This window comes from Callithrix jacchus, chromosome 10 (assembly GCF_049354715.1).
Source record: "Callithrix jacchus isolate 240 chromosome 10, calJac240_pri, whole genome shotgun sequence".
Taxonomy (NCBI): domain Eukaryota; kingdom Metazoa; phylum Chordata; class Mammalia; order Primates; family Cebidae; genus Callithrix; species Callithrix jacchus.
The window spans coordinates 130,412,275-130,427,619 of NC_133511.1; the positions used below are offsets into that span (position 1 = coordinate 130,412,275).

At 52.4% G+C, this 15,345-nt stretch overlaps 1 protein-coding gene across 17 annotated transcripts in view; it reads left to right on the forward strand.

The window, feature by feature from the left end:
• Positions 1-15,345, forward strand: part of MOB2 (MOB kinase activator 2) — a 76,250-nt gene that overhangs the window by 42,666 nt on the left and 18,239 nt on the right. For 2 of the 17 annotated variants that reach the window (XM_009008738.5, XM_002755671.6), the window contains exon 1: positions 13,778-14,037. The exons of the other annotated variants lie outside the window; for them this stretch is intronic. In XM_009008738.5, the coding sequence (XP_009006986.2) occupies positions 13,928-14,037 (110 nt within the window). In that variant the 5' untranslated portion in view covers positions 13,778-13,927. Of the gene's footprint in view, positions 1-13,777; positions 14,038-15,345 lie in introns of those variants that run through there. 17 annotated transcript variants of the gene reach the window in all.

The following is a 15,345-nucleotide window of genomic DNA, read 5'->3' on the forward strand; positions in this document are numbered from 1 at the left end:
TTTGCCCATTTTCTGTTGGGTGACTTGCCTTCTTGTTACTGAGTTGTCAGAGGTGATGATCTATTAGATACAAGTTGTTTATCAGATCTGTGTGTTATAAAATGTTTTCCAGCCTGTGGCTAGTCCTCAGTAGGTGGCCCGAGCTCAGGTGTAGGCTGTTCATCCTGAGTCCTCTTCCGCTCTGTCTTCCTCTGCGGAGTCTCATCCTGAGTCCTCCTCCGCTCTGTCTTCCTCTGCGGAGTCTCATCCTGAGTCCTCTTCCGCTCTGTCTTCCTCTGCAGAGTCTCATCCTGAGTCCTCCTCCGCTCTGTCTTCCTCTGCGGAGTCTCATCCTGAGTCCTCCTCCGCTCTGTCTTCCTCTGCGGAGTCTCATCCTGAGTCCTCCTCCGCTCTGTCTTCCTCTGCGGAGTCTCATCCTGAGTCCTCCTCCGCTCTGTCTTCCTCTGCGGAGTCTCATCCTGAGTCCTCCTCCGCTCTGTCTTCCTCTGCGGAGTCTCATCCTGAGTCCTCTTCCGCTCTGTCTTCCTCTGCGGAGTCTCATCCTGAGTCCTCCTCCGCTCTGTCTTCCTCTGCGGAGTCTCATCCTGAGTCCTCCTCCGCTCTGTCTTCCTCTGCGGAGTCTCATCCTGAGTCCTCCTCCGCTCTGTCTTCCTCTGCGGAGTCTCATCCTGAGTCCTCCTCCGCTCTGTCTTCCTCTGCGGAGTCTCATCCTCAGTCCTCCTCCGCTCTGTCTTCCTCTGCGGAGTCTCATCCTGAGTCCTCCTCCGCTCTGTCTTCCTCTGCGGAGTCTCATCCTGAGTCCTCCTCCGCTCTGTCTTCCTCTGCGGAGTCTCATCCTGAGTCCTCCTCCGCTCTGTCTTCCTCTGCGGAGTCTCATCCTGAGTCCTCCTCCGCTCTGTCTTCCTCTGCGGAGTCTCATCCTGAGTCCTCTTCCGCTCTGTCTTCCTCTGCGGAGTCTCATCCTGAGTCCTCCTCCGCTCTGTCTTCCTCTGCAGAGTCTCATCCTGAGTCCTCTTCCGCTCTGTCTTCCTCTGCGGAGTCTCATCCTGGGTCCTCCTCTGCGGAGTTTCTGCTGCTGTCTTTGAGGGCAGCCGCCTTGGCTTTGCAGCAGCCCACATGCTGCTCATCTCAGACATCTTCGTGCCCACATCTAGAAGTCCAGTTTGGATTTTAAGAAAAATCTTCTTTATCTCTGTTTACCACGTCTCATGTTTCTTCTGGCTTTCTGCGTAGATGGGATACAGTTAGAGTGACTTTTAAAATGTCATTGCCTTCCAGTTCTGCCATTTGGCCATTTATGGGGCTTTTCCTATTAATTGACTTGACTAGGAAGGGATTATTTTCCTTTCTTCTTTGAACACGTGGTGGTCTTTGATTAGAAGCAAAAGGCCGTGCACTCTAATTTGTTTTGTGCTGCATTGTTTGGTGGGGAGGGATGTCTCACTATCACCCAGGCTAGAGGGTGGTGGCGTGATCTTGGCTCATTGCAGCCTCAGCCTCCCAGGCTCAGGTGACCTTCCTGCCTCAGCCTCCTGAGTAGCTGGGACTACAGATGCACCATCACTACTGGCTAGTTTTTGTATTTTTTGTAGAGACAGGTTTTGCCGTGTTGGCCTGGCTGGTCTCGAACTCCTAGGCTCAAGCCATCTGCCCACCTTGGGATCCCAGAGTGCGTGGATTACAGGAGAGAGCCACTCAGCCTGGCCGCTGCATATTTTTGTTTGTAAATAAATACTTTGGAGCCTGGTTTTCGGGCTCAGGTGAGTTCTTTGGGAAGAGCGTGTTTCTTTCAGTTGCTTTGTTTGGCCTTTGTGTGTGGGGTTTTGGGCTGTTTTATTAGGGCTCGTTTTCTCCTGACCGACACACTCTTGCGGAGTGCCCCCTGCTGTGGGGTTGCTGGTGTTTGGGTGAGCCTGGAGACCGTCACTAGTCCTTTGAGGGGGCTCTGTCCTCACCTCAGGGGCTCCCTTAGAGCCACATCCTGGTCAGTGCCCAGCCGAGGACTCAGTGCAGCCCTTAGCAGTGCTCTCCTCTCTGGCATTCTGAGAAACCGAGGCCCCCCGAGCTGTGCCCCTGGACTCAGAAGCCCGCTGGACTCCATGGGTCTTCCCTGCTGTGTGGGCTCCTTGGGAAGGACATGGCAAGCGGACAGCTCCCTGGTTTGTTCCCTGTTTCTCGGGCACCATCAGCCTTTGCTGCCCGATGTCCATCCAGTGTCTTGAAAGCCATCACTTTGCAGGTGGTGAAGTCTGGTCCCTGTGACCCCACTGTGCCTGGGTGTGGCTGTCCCTCTGGAAGACATCTTGGGGCCTGAGTCTGGAAGGTGTGCTTGCCGGTGACCAGCAGCAGCTGCCCGTGGCCACGCGATCCACTTCATTACTCTTCCCACTTGCCGGACTTGGAAATCTACGGTCTGCACACGCTTGGTGAAACTGAGAGCTCCAGTGATGTTTTCCAGTCCCCTGAACAGTGTCGGGTTTTCCCTCTTCAGCGTCTCTGTTGATTTCTCCAGCAGCAAGTCTAATGCAGCTGGGCGTGGGGTGGGGGGCACTGACCACAGGGCCCCCAGTAGCAGGCTGTGCCACCCTGAGACAGGGCCGTTTCACTGCCTGGTCGGCGAGACTCCGGGGAACGTGTCTCTCCACTTCGGACAGACAGAAGCCTGGAAGCGTCTGGGTGAGAAGGCGCCGTCCCCGCAGAGGCGAGGCAGGAGGCAAAGAGTTTCTCATTGCCACCACAAGATGCGTGTCTCAAGCTTGGGGCTTAGCAGTTAGGTGCATCTTCCCTGCCCAGTGAGACCCTGTGCTTTTAAAGAAATCATGACAGCCATCATCCGTAGTTGCTGTAATGTGGGCTTTCCTTTAAAATCACACCAGTGTGAGGAGTTCTCATCTCCTGGCTTGACGGTTGGCTCTCTGGAGCGGGTGTATCTCACCTGGCAGATGAGATCAGTCATCCCACTCCCGCCTGTAAGGCCTGTGTGCCACAGACCCCTCCTGCACACCCAGCAGATGCTCTCGGAGCGGGAAGGAGCAGAGAGGTTTGGGTCAGCCGTGATTCCTGTCAGTGTTGACGGGATTCCCACGTGCCTGCTGCCTTCCTCCACAGTTCTTTCTGGAGGCTCTGAGGGCAGTGGTGGGGAGTGGCTCACAAGCTGACATGCCACAGTTTGCTTTTCCTTGCAGAGGAAGCACTCAGTCAGTCTTCGCAGGTACCAGCTGCCCCATGTCCCCCACACAGACTGAGGCCTGCCATTGGGGCAGGGTACCAGGACCTCTGGGGCCAGCTCTCCTGGATTTGGATTTTGGCTATGCCATTTCCCATGACCTACATTCTCAGACAAGGAAGGAGGGGTAACAGGTGTGGTTTCTGCACAGGGTCACTGGGGGGTTCCACAGGAGTCACCTGGCTAGCCTCAGACACCCAAGGCATCCCCAGAGAAAGACACATGGGTGAGCCCAGCAGGGCCGCTGGGAACGGTAGCGGTGTGCCCAGGGTCACGGCATGGCAACTGTGCCAAGCGCAGAGCGCCCATATGCATGTGTGCACACAAGCACATGAGTTTTGTGAGCCAGAAGTGCTGTGTGTGCACTCTTGCTGAGAAGAGCTCACATCCTTGAGCCGCACCTGACCCTAGAGCTCTTGCGTTGTGGCTCCATGTTGCCTCCACCACAGCTGCAACTCTGGCCTGGAGCATAAATTGCTAGGCTCAGGTAGCTCTGCTCTTCTGAAAAGCCTGGAGAACCAATGGAAAACTGTTGCCGGGGAAGAGACTAGATGGGGTGTTCACCGGGCGGCTTCTCTGTGGAGAAATTCGGTGTGTTCCTTTGACAGGGGTTAGATTCGTGAACTGACTTTAAAAGAAGGGTGAGTGATTTTTGGTGGGCACATGTTCAAAGCTGTGTGTTCAGGCTCTCACCCAACTCAGTTGTAATTTTCCTGCGTCACCGAGATGATTTTGAAGGAAATTCTGAACACGTTTCATCTGTGACTGCTCTGTGTGTCTGTAAAAGAGAAAGATTCTTTTCTTTAAACAAAACGTCTCATACCAGAAGTGATTTTTTTTTTATCACATTGAGTGTCCAGCCTTTATGTTTCTCTGCTATCTTATGACTTGTTTTTAGTGTTGAATGTGTATTCAAATACGGTCCATGCATTGCACTTGGGTGACACATTTGGAAACTCTTAAGTTTATATATTGAAATAATTATAAATTCATAAGAAGTTGCAAAAATAGCACAAATTCCAGGGCCACCCTCAGCCAGCCCCCACAGGAAGAGCACCTCACACACTCAAGCGTGGCATTGGACCAGAGGTGATGGGCACAGGTGCCGAGTGGTGGCCGGGCTGTCAGCTCTGCCCTGCGTGTCTGCATTCCGTCAGTCCTGTTTATTTTATTCTGTCCACTTAGGTTGTTAATGGAGCCTGCCTGCTCTTCCTGTGATGTGTCTCAGGGTCTGAATTTTGCTAATTGCATGCTGCGGTATTGTTTAGCACATTCTTCTGTACTTCCTGTAAACTGGATCGAGGCCTTGGTCACATTCACATTCTTTTTGTTTGGAGGCCAGTTGACTCCGCTGGTGGCTGTGTTCCCCCAGGGAGGTGTGTAATATCTGGGTGTCTTTTTGTGTTGTTTGCAGCTACTGTTGAGGGCTGCCTAGAACCTTCCTCTCCTTCTAAGGGCAATAATCCCATCACAAGGGCCCCTGTCATGACTTCATCTAACCCTAATTCCGTCTGGTGGCACCACCTCCAAATGGCATCAGAACACTGGGGGTATGGGCTTCAACCTGTGAATCTGAGGGGGACCGTGACAACAGCCTTTTGGTTTAAAGTGTTACTGGTGTGTAAGGAAATACAATTTCTTTCCTTCGTATGCAGACTTACTTTTCATCAAAGGACTTCCTGCTCGTCATAAGTCCAGTAATTTTACTATAATACCTCGGTGTGGATGTGCCTTTTCCGTATGTAGTTGTGAGTCTTTTTTCCTTTAATTTTGTCTGCTGCTTTCTCTTAAATGCTTTCTCTCTTTCTTCCTTTGTAAAAACTTTTAGTTTTTAAGAAGTTGACTGTGAAATGCATGGATCTCAAGCGTTCAGCTAGGTGAGTTTTGATGAATATGACCTCCCCTATAGCCCACAGCCTGGTCAAGATGCAAAATGTTTCCATCTTCTCAGAAAATTCCACCACGTGCCTTCCCAGTCAGCTCTCACTGTCTGCCTGCTACCTCCCTCCCAACAGGCAGCCATTGTTGTGATTTATTTTCATCAAAGACCAATCTGGCCTTTTCTGGGACATCAGATACATGGACTCGGATGGTCCCTACCCCTGTCTCTGGCGTTCTTCCCGGGCGTCTCATCTGTGGGGCTTAGCTGTGCGTTGCATCTTGGTGGTGGTTTGATGCTTTGGGCTACTGAGTGGTGTGCTGTTGTGTGGATGTGCTGTGGTTTATTGAGCTGGTCTTCTGTTTGTGGACTTGGGGTTGTTTCCCGTTCCTGGCTGCTGTGAACGTTCCTGCAGGAGCCTTGGTGGATATATGCTTTGCTTCTCTTGGCTCAGCACTTAGCCGCAGAATTATGGAATCCTGGACGCACATTTAGCTTCGTCAGAAACTGCCAGCCCTTTTCCTTCATATCTGTGCTACTTTTCACGCCACCAGCCGTGCATCAGTCTCCTAGTTCCTGCCTTTTTGCACCTTGGGTGTTCTCAGACTGTGCAAGTTTAGCCATTCTGGAGGGTGTGGCACTTGCTCTTGTGCTTATTGGCTGTTATTTCTCTTCCTCTGTAAAATGTCTGTTCCAGTCTTTTGCCATTCTCAAACATTGAGTTGTCTCTTTTATTGTTGAGCTGTACACCTGCTTTCTGTGGTTTAACTAGAAGTCTTTTGTCAGATACATGCCATCTGTGACTTGCCTATTCATTTTTCTTAACAGTATATTGAATAGAAGCGTGTGCATGTTCAAATTTTGATGAAATATATTTTGTCACTTTTTGGTTAGTGCTTTTTACATTCTAGGAAACCTTTGCCTACTTTGAGCTTGGCACAGATACGCTCCCCTGTTTTATTGTAGAAGCATTGTCGTTTTGCTTTATGTCTGGTTCGCCGATCCCGCTTGGTGTGAGGTAGGGATTGAAGGTTTCTTTTCCCTCAGAGATATTCCATTTTCTCAGCACAATTTATTTAAAACATTTTCCTTTCCCCATTGGATTGATCTCACACCCTTGTTGAAGTCCAGTTGACCATGTAAGTGTAGAAGTCTAGGTCTAGTTCTGAACATTATTCTGCTTTATTTATGTTTATATCAGTTTTAACGCTGTAGCTTTAAGGCAAGTCTTGAAATTCGTGAGAGTCTTGCTACTTGGTTCTTCTGCAGGAATGGTTGGCTCATTCAAAGCCCTTTTGCATTTCTGTGTGCATTTAAGAATCCTTTTGTTAATTTCTTTCAAAAATAGGACATTATTCTGGGATTTTGAGAGATTTAAATTGAATTAAGAACATTTACATCTTAACAGTATTTAGTCTTCTAATCCATGGCCATGGTACATTTCTTCATGGGTTTAGGTCTTTAATTATTCTCAGCATTGTTCTGTGCTTTTCAGTGAGAGGTTTTGTACAGGTTTGTATTGAGATTATTCCTAAATTTAAGAATTCTATTGTAACTAGCAGTTTTATAAATTGTATTTTCCATTTATTCGTTGCCATTATATAGGAATAAAATTAATTTTCAGTATTGACCTTGTACCCCATGATGCCACTAAATTTTCTTATTAGCTGTAGCAGACTTGACATCACCACGTTGCCTGCCAAACAAGACGACCTTTTCCTTTCCAGTATTGGTGCCTCGGGCACCTTTTTCTTGCCTCATCGCAGTGGCCTCGTCGTGCCACCGGGATAGCACCGAATAAGAGCGGTGAGCCTGAGAAGTGCTCAGAGCCCTTGCCTTGTTCCTGATTTAGGGCAAATCTTTACTCCATCAGCAGCATTTGGTGATAGCTTTCAATCTTTTTAGACGTCCCTTCTCAGCTGAGGATGGTCCCTCTGTTCCTGGTCTTCTGAGAGTCTGCCTGCATATTTTGCCACGTGCTTTGTCTCTGTCTAATTGAGATGGTCATATTTTTTCTCCTTTCATTAATGTGGTGAATGATGTTGATTTTCAAGCATTGGCTAAGCTTACATTACTGGGTGGATCTCTTTTGTCTGCGCTGTATTATCCTTTCAGTACGTGGCTGAATTCGTTTGTTACTGTTTTATGACGTGTCGGGCTGTAATTTCCCTTTTCTAGTAATGCTGTTGTCTCACTTTGGTAGCAGTGTTACACTGGTCATCCTCCCCTGTTTTCTGAAAGAGTATGTGTACGGTTGGTATTATTTCTTATTTATATTGGTAGAATTCATCTGTAAGCCACCTGCACCCGCTATTTCCTTGTAGAAAGGTTTTTAGTTGTAAATGTAGCTTTTCTGCTTCTTCATATGTCAGTTTTGGTAGCTTTTGTTTGTGAAAAATTTGTCTGTTTCATCTCCATTTTCTCCTACCATTCAGTTGTTCCTTGAAGTGCCTTGTTATCCACTGGGCATCTGTGGGATCTGTAGGAATGTCCCTTTCATTTCTGATATTGGTGATTTATGCCCTCTTCCTCCCTTGGCTTTCTGACTCTTTTCTGCTTAGTCTGCTTGGGAAATTGATCATTTTTCTTTTTAATTTTCTGGGCTCAATTTATGTTTAATTAATTCTTCATTATTTGTCGGTTTTTCATCTCATAGATTTCTGTTACTTCCTTCCACCTTGCATTTAATATGCATTTCCTCTTTTCTAGCTTCTTAATAGGAATCATTCATTTTAAGCTTTCTCTTCTAATATGAACGTTTATGGTTATAAATTTCTCCCTAAGCCCTGCATTAGCTCCATTCTATAAATTTTAATAAATGATGTTTTTATTGTAATCTTCTCTTTACCACTGTTTAATCTGATGTTAATTTCATCTCATAGAAATTTCATTTCAGATTTTCTTCATTTCCAGGAATCTGCATTTATTTTTTTGTGGAGTTTCCATATTTTTTTTTCAGAGCCCCAACTGCTTTGTTTATTATGTCCATCCCTTCCTCTAAATATTTTAATACATTGGCTGGGCACGATGACTCACGCCTGTAATCTCAGCACTTTGGGGAGGGTAAGGTGGGCAAATTACTTGAGGTGAGGAGTTTGAGACCAGCCTAGCCAGCACGGTGAAACCTCATCTCTACAAAAATACAAAATTAGCTGGTCCAGGTGGCACACACCTGTAATCCCAGCTGCTCTGGAGGCTGAGGCAGGAGAATCACTTGAACCCAGGAGACAGAGGTTGCAGTGAGCCGAGACTGTGCCAGTGTGCTCCAGCCTGGGCAATAGAGGAGACTCCGTCTCAAAAAAAAAAAAAGATAAATACATACATCTTTGAAGATATTTATTTCGTTCTTTTGCTTTTTTTTGAGACGGAGTTTCGCTCTTGTTACCCAGGCTGGAGTGCAATGGCGCGATCTCGGCTCACCGCAACCTCCGCCTCCTGGGTTCAGGCAATTCTCCTGCCTCTGCCTCCCGAGTAGCTGGGATTACAGGCACGCGCCACCATGCCCAGCTAATTTTTTGCGTTTTTAGTAGAGACGGGGTTTCACCAGGTTGACCAGGATGGTCTCGATCTCTTGACCTCATGATCCTCCCACCTCGGCCTCCCAAAGTGCTGGGATTACAGGCGTGAGCCACCGCACCCGGCCTATTTCGTTCTTTTAAAGTCTTTGTTCATTGCTCTTATCGTCTTTGTCATCTCTGGGCATTTCTGTTGAGTTATTTTTCCTGGTTATGAGTTACATTCTTCTGCTTCACCTGTCTAGTAATTTTTTTTGTATGCCAGGTATTGTGGTAGCAATGTTGTTGCAAGTCTCAATTCTGTTTTCCTCCCTTAAAGACTAGTGTGGTTTGTTCTGGCAGGCAGTTGGTTAACTAGGATGTATTTGAGGCTTGTTTTTAAGCTTTATTAAGGCAGGTCCAGAGAAACCCTCACTCTGGGCAACTGTAGACATGTAGATGGAGACTGAGGCTCCATCTTACCTGTCTACAATTCCGCAGCCATTGTGGAGTCTCTGTTGAATGCTCAAGGTCTCTCCTTGAATGCACAAGGTCTGGGTGTGGGCACACATCTGTCTCCTGCCCCCTGTGACCTCGGCTCCTGTGCCCCGGAGCTGTTCTCTGCCAGGCCTTGCAGGTGTTCTCTGCACACCCTCAGCTGTTTGTCCAGAGGCTTCCTTGGATCCCCATGGACGTTTCTGGAGTCCCCTCCTGTGCAGCTCCATCCTGACCGGCTCCCCATCCTGCAGTTTTCAACAGCTCAGCAGCTCGAGACTTCCATCCCTGCCATCTCTGCTTCTTCAGACTGCAGGCCCTGCGTGGCTTTGCCGTCCCCACCTACAGCCTTGGTGGCTCCCATGCATTGCCTGTGCACAGGGGCCACCGTCCTGCACGGCGTATCCCGGGTGTGAAGCCAGGCGCTTCATAGATTCTACCCAGGTTGTGTGTTGATAGTGGAGGTGAGGGCCAGTGTCAGTGACTCTCCTGAGTTGGAGCAGAAATCTCCTTTCCTTCATTACGAAGTTCTCCCTTCTCATCTTCTACGTTGACGTGCTGGTGGTTTCTAAGTCAGACTTCATTTCAGAAGTGGTTCACCCTCTCACTCCTGATTCTTATTTTGCCTTTTTTCAAACCCTTTCTTAAGTCACATCATTTCCGGGACTGACTGGGTTGGAGTCTCCGTACGTGCTGTGTGTGTCTTTCGGGGTGTTTTCGTTGTCAGTGGAGCTGTTCCTCTCCTTTTCATTCGTTTTGATTTTCGCGGCACTCCACCGTGAACTCTGAAGTAGCTCCACTTCCCCGTGCCGTTGTGAGGGTGCCGGTGGTGTGACTGTGCTGTTCCCGTAGCGTGTGGGCTCCCTCTTCCATGGTTTCACAAAGTCATTAAAACACCGGGTCTCCCAGAGGCTCCTTGTTGGAGGGGAGGCTACAGACCAGCAGGTGGAGGGGCCAGTCTGGTCCAGGCAATGATGGCTGCAGGGATGGGCTGGGGACCTCGGGGGACCCGGTTAGCTTAGTATAGCTGGGAATGTCCACATGGAGATGGAGATTGAGGCATATGAGTGCTTGTGTGTACACACATGCGCCTCCACGTTCTTTCTGCTGAGGGGGCACGGAGGGAGTGACACCCACTAGCGCCGAGTCCACCGAATGCTCTGGTCTTAGGGGTTTTGTTTTTCATTGTGCAGACCCAGGGTGGAGTGCAGTGCTGTAGTCACACTTCACTGCAGCCTCCACCTCCTGGGCTCAGGCGAGCCTCCCACCTCAGCTCCTCAGTAGCTGGAACAACAGGCAGGTACCACCCCACCCAGATAATTTTTTAAAAAGTGTTTTAGAAACGGGGTCCTGCTGTGTTACCCAGGCTGATCTCAAACTCCTGGCCTCAAGCAGTTCACTTACCTGGGCCTCTCAGAATGCTCTGAGATGCTGCATGTGAATCACCATGCCTGGCCAGATCTCAGTTTTTAATTCATTAATTAATTTTTGGAGGCAGGATCTTGCTCTGTCACCCAAGCAGGAGTGCAGCGGCATAATTATGGAGCCTCAACCTCTTGGGCTCCAGTGATCCTCCTGCCTCAGCCTCCCATGTAGCTTGGAACACAGACACACGCCACCACACCTGGCCAAGTTTTACATTTTTTGTAGAGATGGGGTCTCACTTTGTTGCCCAGGCTGGTCTCAAATGCCCATTCTTAGGTGATGGTCCCTGCTCAGCCTCCCAAAATACTGGGATTATAGGCATGAGCCAGCACACCTGGCCAGTTTATAATGTTCTCCAGTGAAGAGGACCCTGCGGCTCCTTGGAAAAGGGGCTGATTCCCGGGCCGGGGCAGGGAATACAGGAGGAGGCTGGAGCGTCCTGCAGTGCAGGGAAGTCAGGATGTGCCCCAAAGGGAAAAGTCTGCTGGCGGGGGCACATCAGGGGACACAGCAGCTGACTGCAGGAGCTCCCCAGGGCCGAGGACGGGCAGTGTGAGTCACAAAACAAAGTAGTGTTGTGTTCTAGCTCAGAGCACAGCCTCAATATCCGACTTCATCTCAGCATAAACAAACGGCCGAATATGCAAATTAGTGCCCAGAAGAACTTGCAGTGGTTCCTGTAGCTGCCCCTCCGTCAGGGTGGTAAGCAGTGGTGTCCCGCCCCTTTAGCGTGGGCTTCATGCAGTGACTTCTGTCAGGAGTGCAGTGTGGGATGGGGAACACGAGAGTGTCTTTGCATGGGGAGTCCCGACAGCCACGGCGTGAGCCAGGAGATCAGGTGAGCTGCCCTGACAGGACGGGCCGTGGGCATGGGGCGATGAGAAGGGCGTTTCCCTCTGTGCTCCTCCTCCCACACCCACAGCCCAGCCTAATGATGAGGAGAGCACCACATGGAGCCAGACATCTGAGTCAGGTGTGGAGCTTGCTGCGCCAACATGGATTCATTCATTGTGAACAGATAGACCATCCTAGCACAAGGGTTAGCGATAGGAAGAGTGAGTTTGGGGCCTGGGGCTTCTGTGTTGGCAACTTCTTTGTACATCTGCAACTTTTCTAAAACTACAAGCTCATTAAAGGTAAAGTAACCTCCAACACAGACTCATGGCTCGTGCCCCTGGCCCGTCCCACCTTCGCTCTGACTGCTCCCCTCTGTGTAGTGCCTCTGCCCGCTCCTGTGCTCGCTGTTCCTGCCCACTCCTGAGCCTGGCTGTGCCTGGAGAGGGTCCTTTTGCTCTTCCTTTTCTGGGGTGGTGGGGCCAGGCCACCCCGGCCCCCGTCACCAGCCCATGGGCCTCTGTGGCAGTACCCCTGGAGTCTGCAGAGCCTGCACTGGCTCTGCTCCTCTTCTCACTGTGGCCTCTGTGGCTTCTCACCTGGTGTCCTTGGGTGCCAGCTGCCCTTCCCCCTCCCCTTCTGCTCCACCCCCTGAATTTTCATCAGTAGGAATACCTGCCCTCTGCAGGTGTCCCCCAGTGAACAAACAGGTGAACGTGGATATTACTCTGCTCCCCAGCCCAGCCCTCTGAGGATAGTCACACAAGCCAGAGAGCTGCCGCATGCCGACCGGACCCACTGGGCTCGCCTGGCATGCTACCCCCACCATACCCGGCACCTGGTCCCGACAGTACCCCGCCCCCATGCCAACCTCACCACTGCCTTGCCTGGTTGCCTGGCTTCTTGTGCCCAAAGCCTCTACCACCCCCAGCTTCCCTTACGCTGTGCCCTCCAGCCCCCAGCAGGCTCATTCTCCCTGTCATGGGCCTCTGTGTGACCTCCTCTGTCCAGGCCAGGCCTCCTGAGAGCAGCCAGCTCTGCAGCGTGTGCCTCTTGGTCCCAGCCCTGCTGCTCACAGGGGCCTCCCCAGACCCGGCACCCGCTCTTCCTGTGGCTTCCTTTGCCACTTGGGTGACCTGCCGGCACCTGTGTCCCCACTGTTGTTGGTGGAGCCCTGAGGGCAGCCTGGCATTTGTGAGCATGGTGTCTGGGTTCATGTGGCACCACAGGGCAGGGGAATGGCCTTGCTAGGGCAGAGGAAGGCCTGTGGGCACATGGACATCCTGAGCCTCACTGGGCTGTTGGTTCTGTAGAGACGAGTTCCACACTGCCCTTGTGGCTGAGGGACCAGCCTGGTGGGGAGAAGGATACCGCGGCGTGTCGGGCCTGCTGCTGCTGTGCTGCTTAGGGAGGGGGCCCCCTGGGGCCATCCCCCTCTGCTGTGGCGCCTGAAGAATGTGTCTGCACCGGGTCGGTGTGCTGTCTCTGTGCCCCCCACCATGCTCTGCGTGTGCGTGCAGTCGAGACACCACAGCCCCTGTGGTGGCTGCAGTTGATGGGGTGAGTCCGCCTTGGCTGCTTTCCCGATGGCTCTGTGCTCCCCACAGTACCTGGTGTCATGGCTGTGTCCTGACTCCTGCAGGGCTTCACACAGACAGAGGTGCTCGGACAGGGCCTGAGGGGCGGTGGCTGGAGATGCTGGGGTCTCTCGATTGGCAGGAAGCACAGGAAGTACGGCTCCTACACGGGTAGAGGCTCCTGATGAGCCCGTAGTGTTGGTGGTGGGGGCTGTCACTGCCAGTGGGGTCCATACTGCCTCAGGTGGAGGAGAGAGCGCTGCCCTCTCAGGTGTTTGCATTTTCGGAATGTGGTGGTCTCCTGTGTGCAGACCACAGGAAGGAAGGTTGGGGCGTGCTGCTCCCTGCACCCCCATGGGGAGCTGCTCGGGACGTTTCTCTTGGGCTGGGTGCCCTGTGGCTCTGGCTGGCAGCTTCAGCCCAGCCCCCTCCAGGCACCCAGAAGCTGGTGGGCGGGCCCCTTCTCTCTCTAGGGCCATCAGCGAGAGAGCTACTTTGAGTGCCTCCGGCTGTGTACACACTGCAGAGCAGGGCCACCCGTCTGTCTGTCTGTCCCTAGTCTGAGCACTGACTGGGCTGGGCGGGGCCACACAAGGGTGAGGGTGCCATTAACCCAGAGCTCGTCAGCAGAGCTGCTCCTGTGCTCAGAAGGGCTCTCCTGGGGGCTTGGCACCAGAGCACCTTGAGATGGACTCCAGGATTTCTCTGACGGGTCATTCTTGCAGGCTGAGGATGGCCCTGTCCCCTCCCTTCTGACCCCACCCCCACTGCCTTTTCTGCCCTGCCACTTTGAAAGGCCGATTCAGATGCTCCCTTATTTAACCAGCCTTGGCCGGCCCTTGCCTCTGGAAAGGGAGCAGCTGTTTGTCTCTGCCAGGCGTCCCATTGGCCAGGGAGTGAGGGTGGAGGGCCGAGAAGCTGGAGGGCCCGGGCAGCAGGCACTTGTGAGTGCTGGCCAGCCGGTACCCCACCGCTTCCCTTCCCTACTGCCCACATCATGCTGGGAGACCACTGCAGTCTCCCCGAAGACCAGGCCCTGCCCAGCCAGTCCTCCAAAACCGGGCTCTGCTGCAAAATGGTTCTTCAGGCCGTCAGCAAAGTGCTCAGGTGACACCTGCCGGCTAGGCCGAGGGAGGGGTGTGGTGTGTAGGACGTCTGTCTGTCCTGTTCCTGCCCTCAGGAGGTCAGGCTGGGGAGGCAGCGGACCGTGTCCGTGGCTGCCCTCCCGGTGTGGCCAGCAACTGTGCAGTAAGCTGTGCTGGGCAGCCCGGAGGTCGTCCAGGGCAGAGGGGCTGTGCAGCCCCGGGCCAGCCTGGCAGGTTTGCTCTGGAGCCCTGCCGAGTGGGGCTCTCCTTAGCCACCTGCACTTCCTCTGCTCTATGGGAGGGAAGCGGGTCTCGATGTCCTCAACTTTTGGGGGTGACCCCACCTTGCCAGCACAGAAGCCCGCACTCCCGCAGCCCGCAGGATGTGGAGCCTCAGCCACCATGGGTGTGCCTGCCTGTATCCTAGACTGCCTGGGCACGGGCTTTGGCCACCCAGGTGGAGGTGACCCAGAGGCTGTCCTTGAGTGGCCTGGCCCAGAGAAGCAGCACAGGGCTTCTGGGCGCCTGGTTTTGTGCTGGCTGCCATAGGGAGGTTGCTGGAAAATCCATGTCTGACACTTTCTTCACCTGTACTTTCTCTGACCTGCTGCAGGGGTGCCTCCCCACCTGTACACTGAGCTGGCTGTGTGCAGGGGCGCATGTGGGAGCAGGCACCCGTGTTTGAGCTTGAGGACCCCAGGGAGTGGGGCAGGTACCGCCTGCTGCAGCAGCAGATGTGTCCTCCCCGGTGGGTCGCTTGGGGGGGTGTGAGGCAAGCATGGCCTGCTGGACAGCCCCCCAGGGGCCAGGGGCTGCGGTACCCACATGCAGCTCTGTGCCTCTGCCTGTCCCTGGGCACCTGGCTCCATCTTTCTCTTCCTGGGATCCTTCCCTGCCTCCTGATTGCCAGTGTGTTCAATGGGGAGGGCCCTACAAGTCGACCCAAGGGTGCCGGCTGATGACCCCGCCAAAAATGTCCTGTCTGAAGGTGAAACTGTCAGGTTTTGGAAACATGTGGACAAGTTGGCAGTACTCGTGAGTTCAAGTCAGGAACGGTGCCTGACATCAATGGGGTGATAGGACTGCGTGTGTGAAGGACTGGTGTGCGTGTGTATGAGGGTACTGGTGAGTGTGAGGGACTGGTGTGTTTGAGGGGACTGGTGTGTGTTTGAGGGGACTGGTGTGTGTGTGAGGGACTGTGTGTGTGAGGCACTGGTGAGTGTGTGAGGGACTGGTGTGTTTGAGGAGACTGGTGTGTGAGGAGACTGGTGTGTGTGTGAAGGACTGGTGTGTGAGGGACTGTGTGTGAGGCACTGGTGTGTTTGAGGAG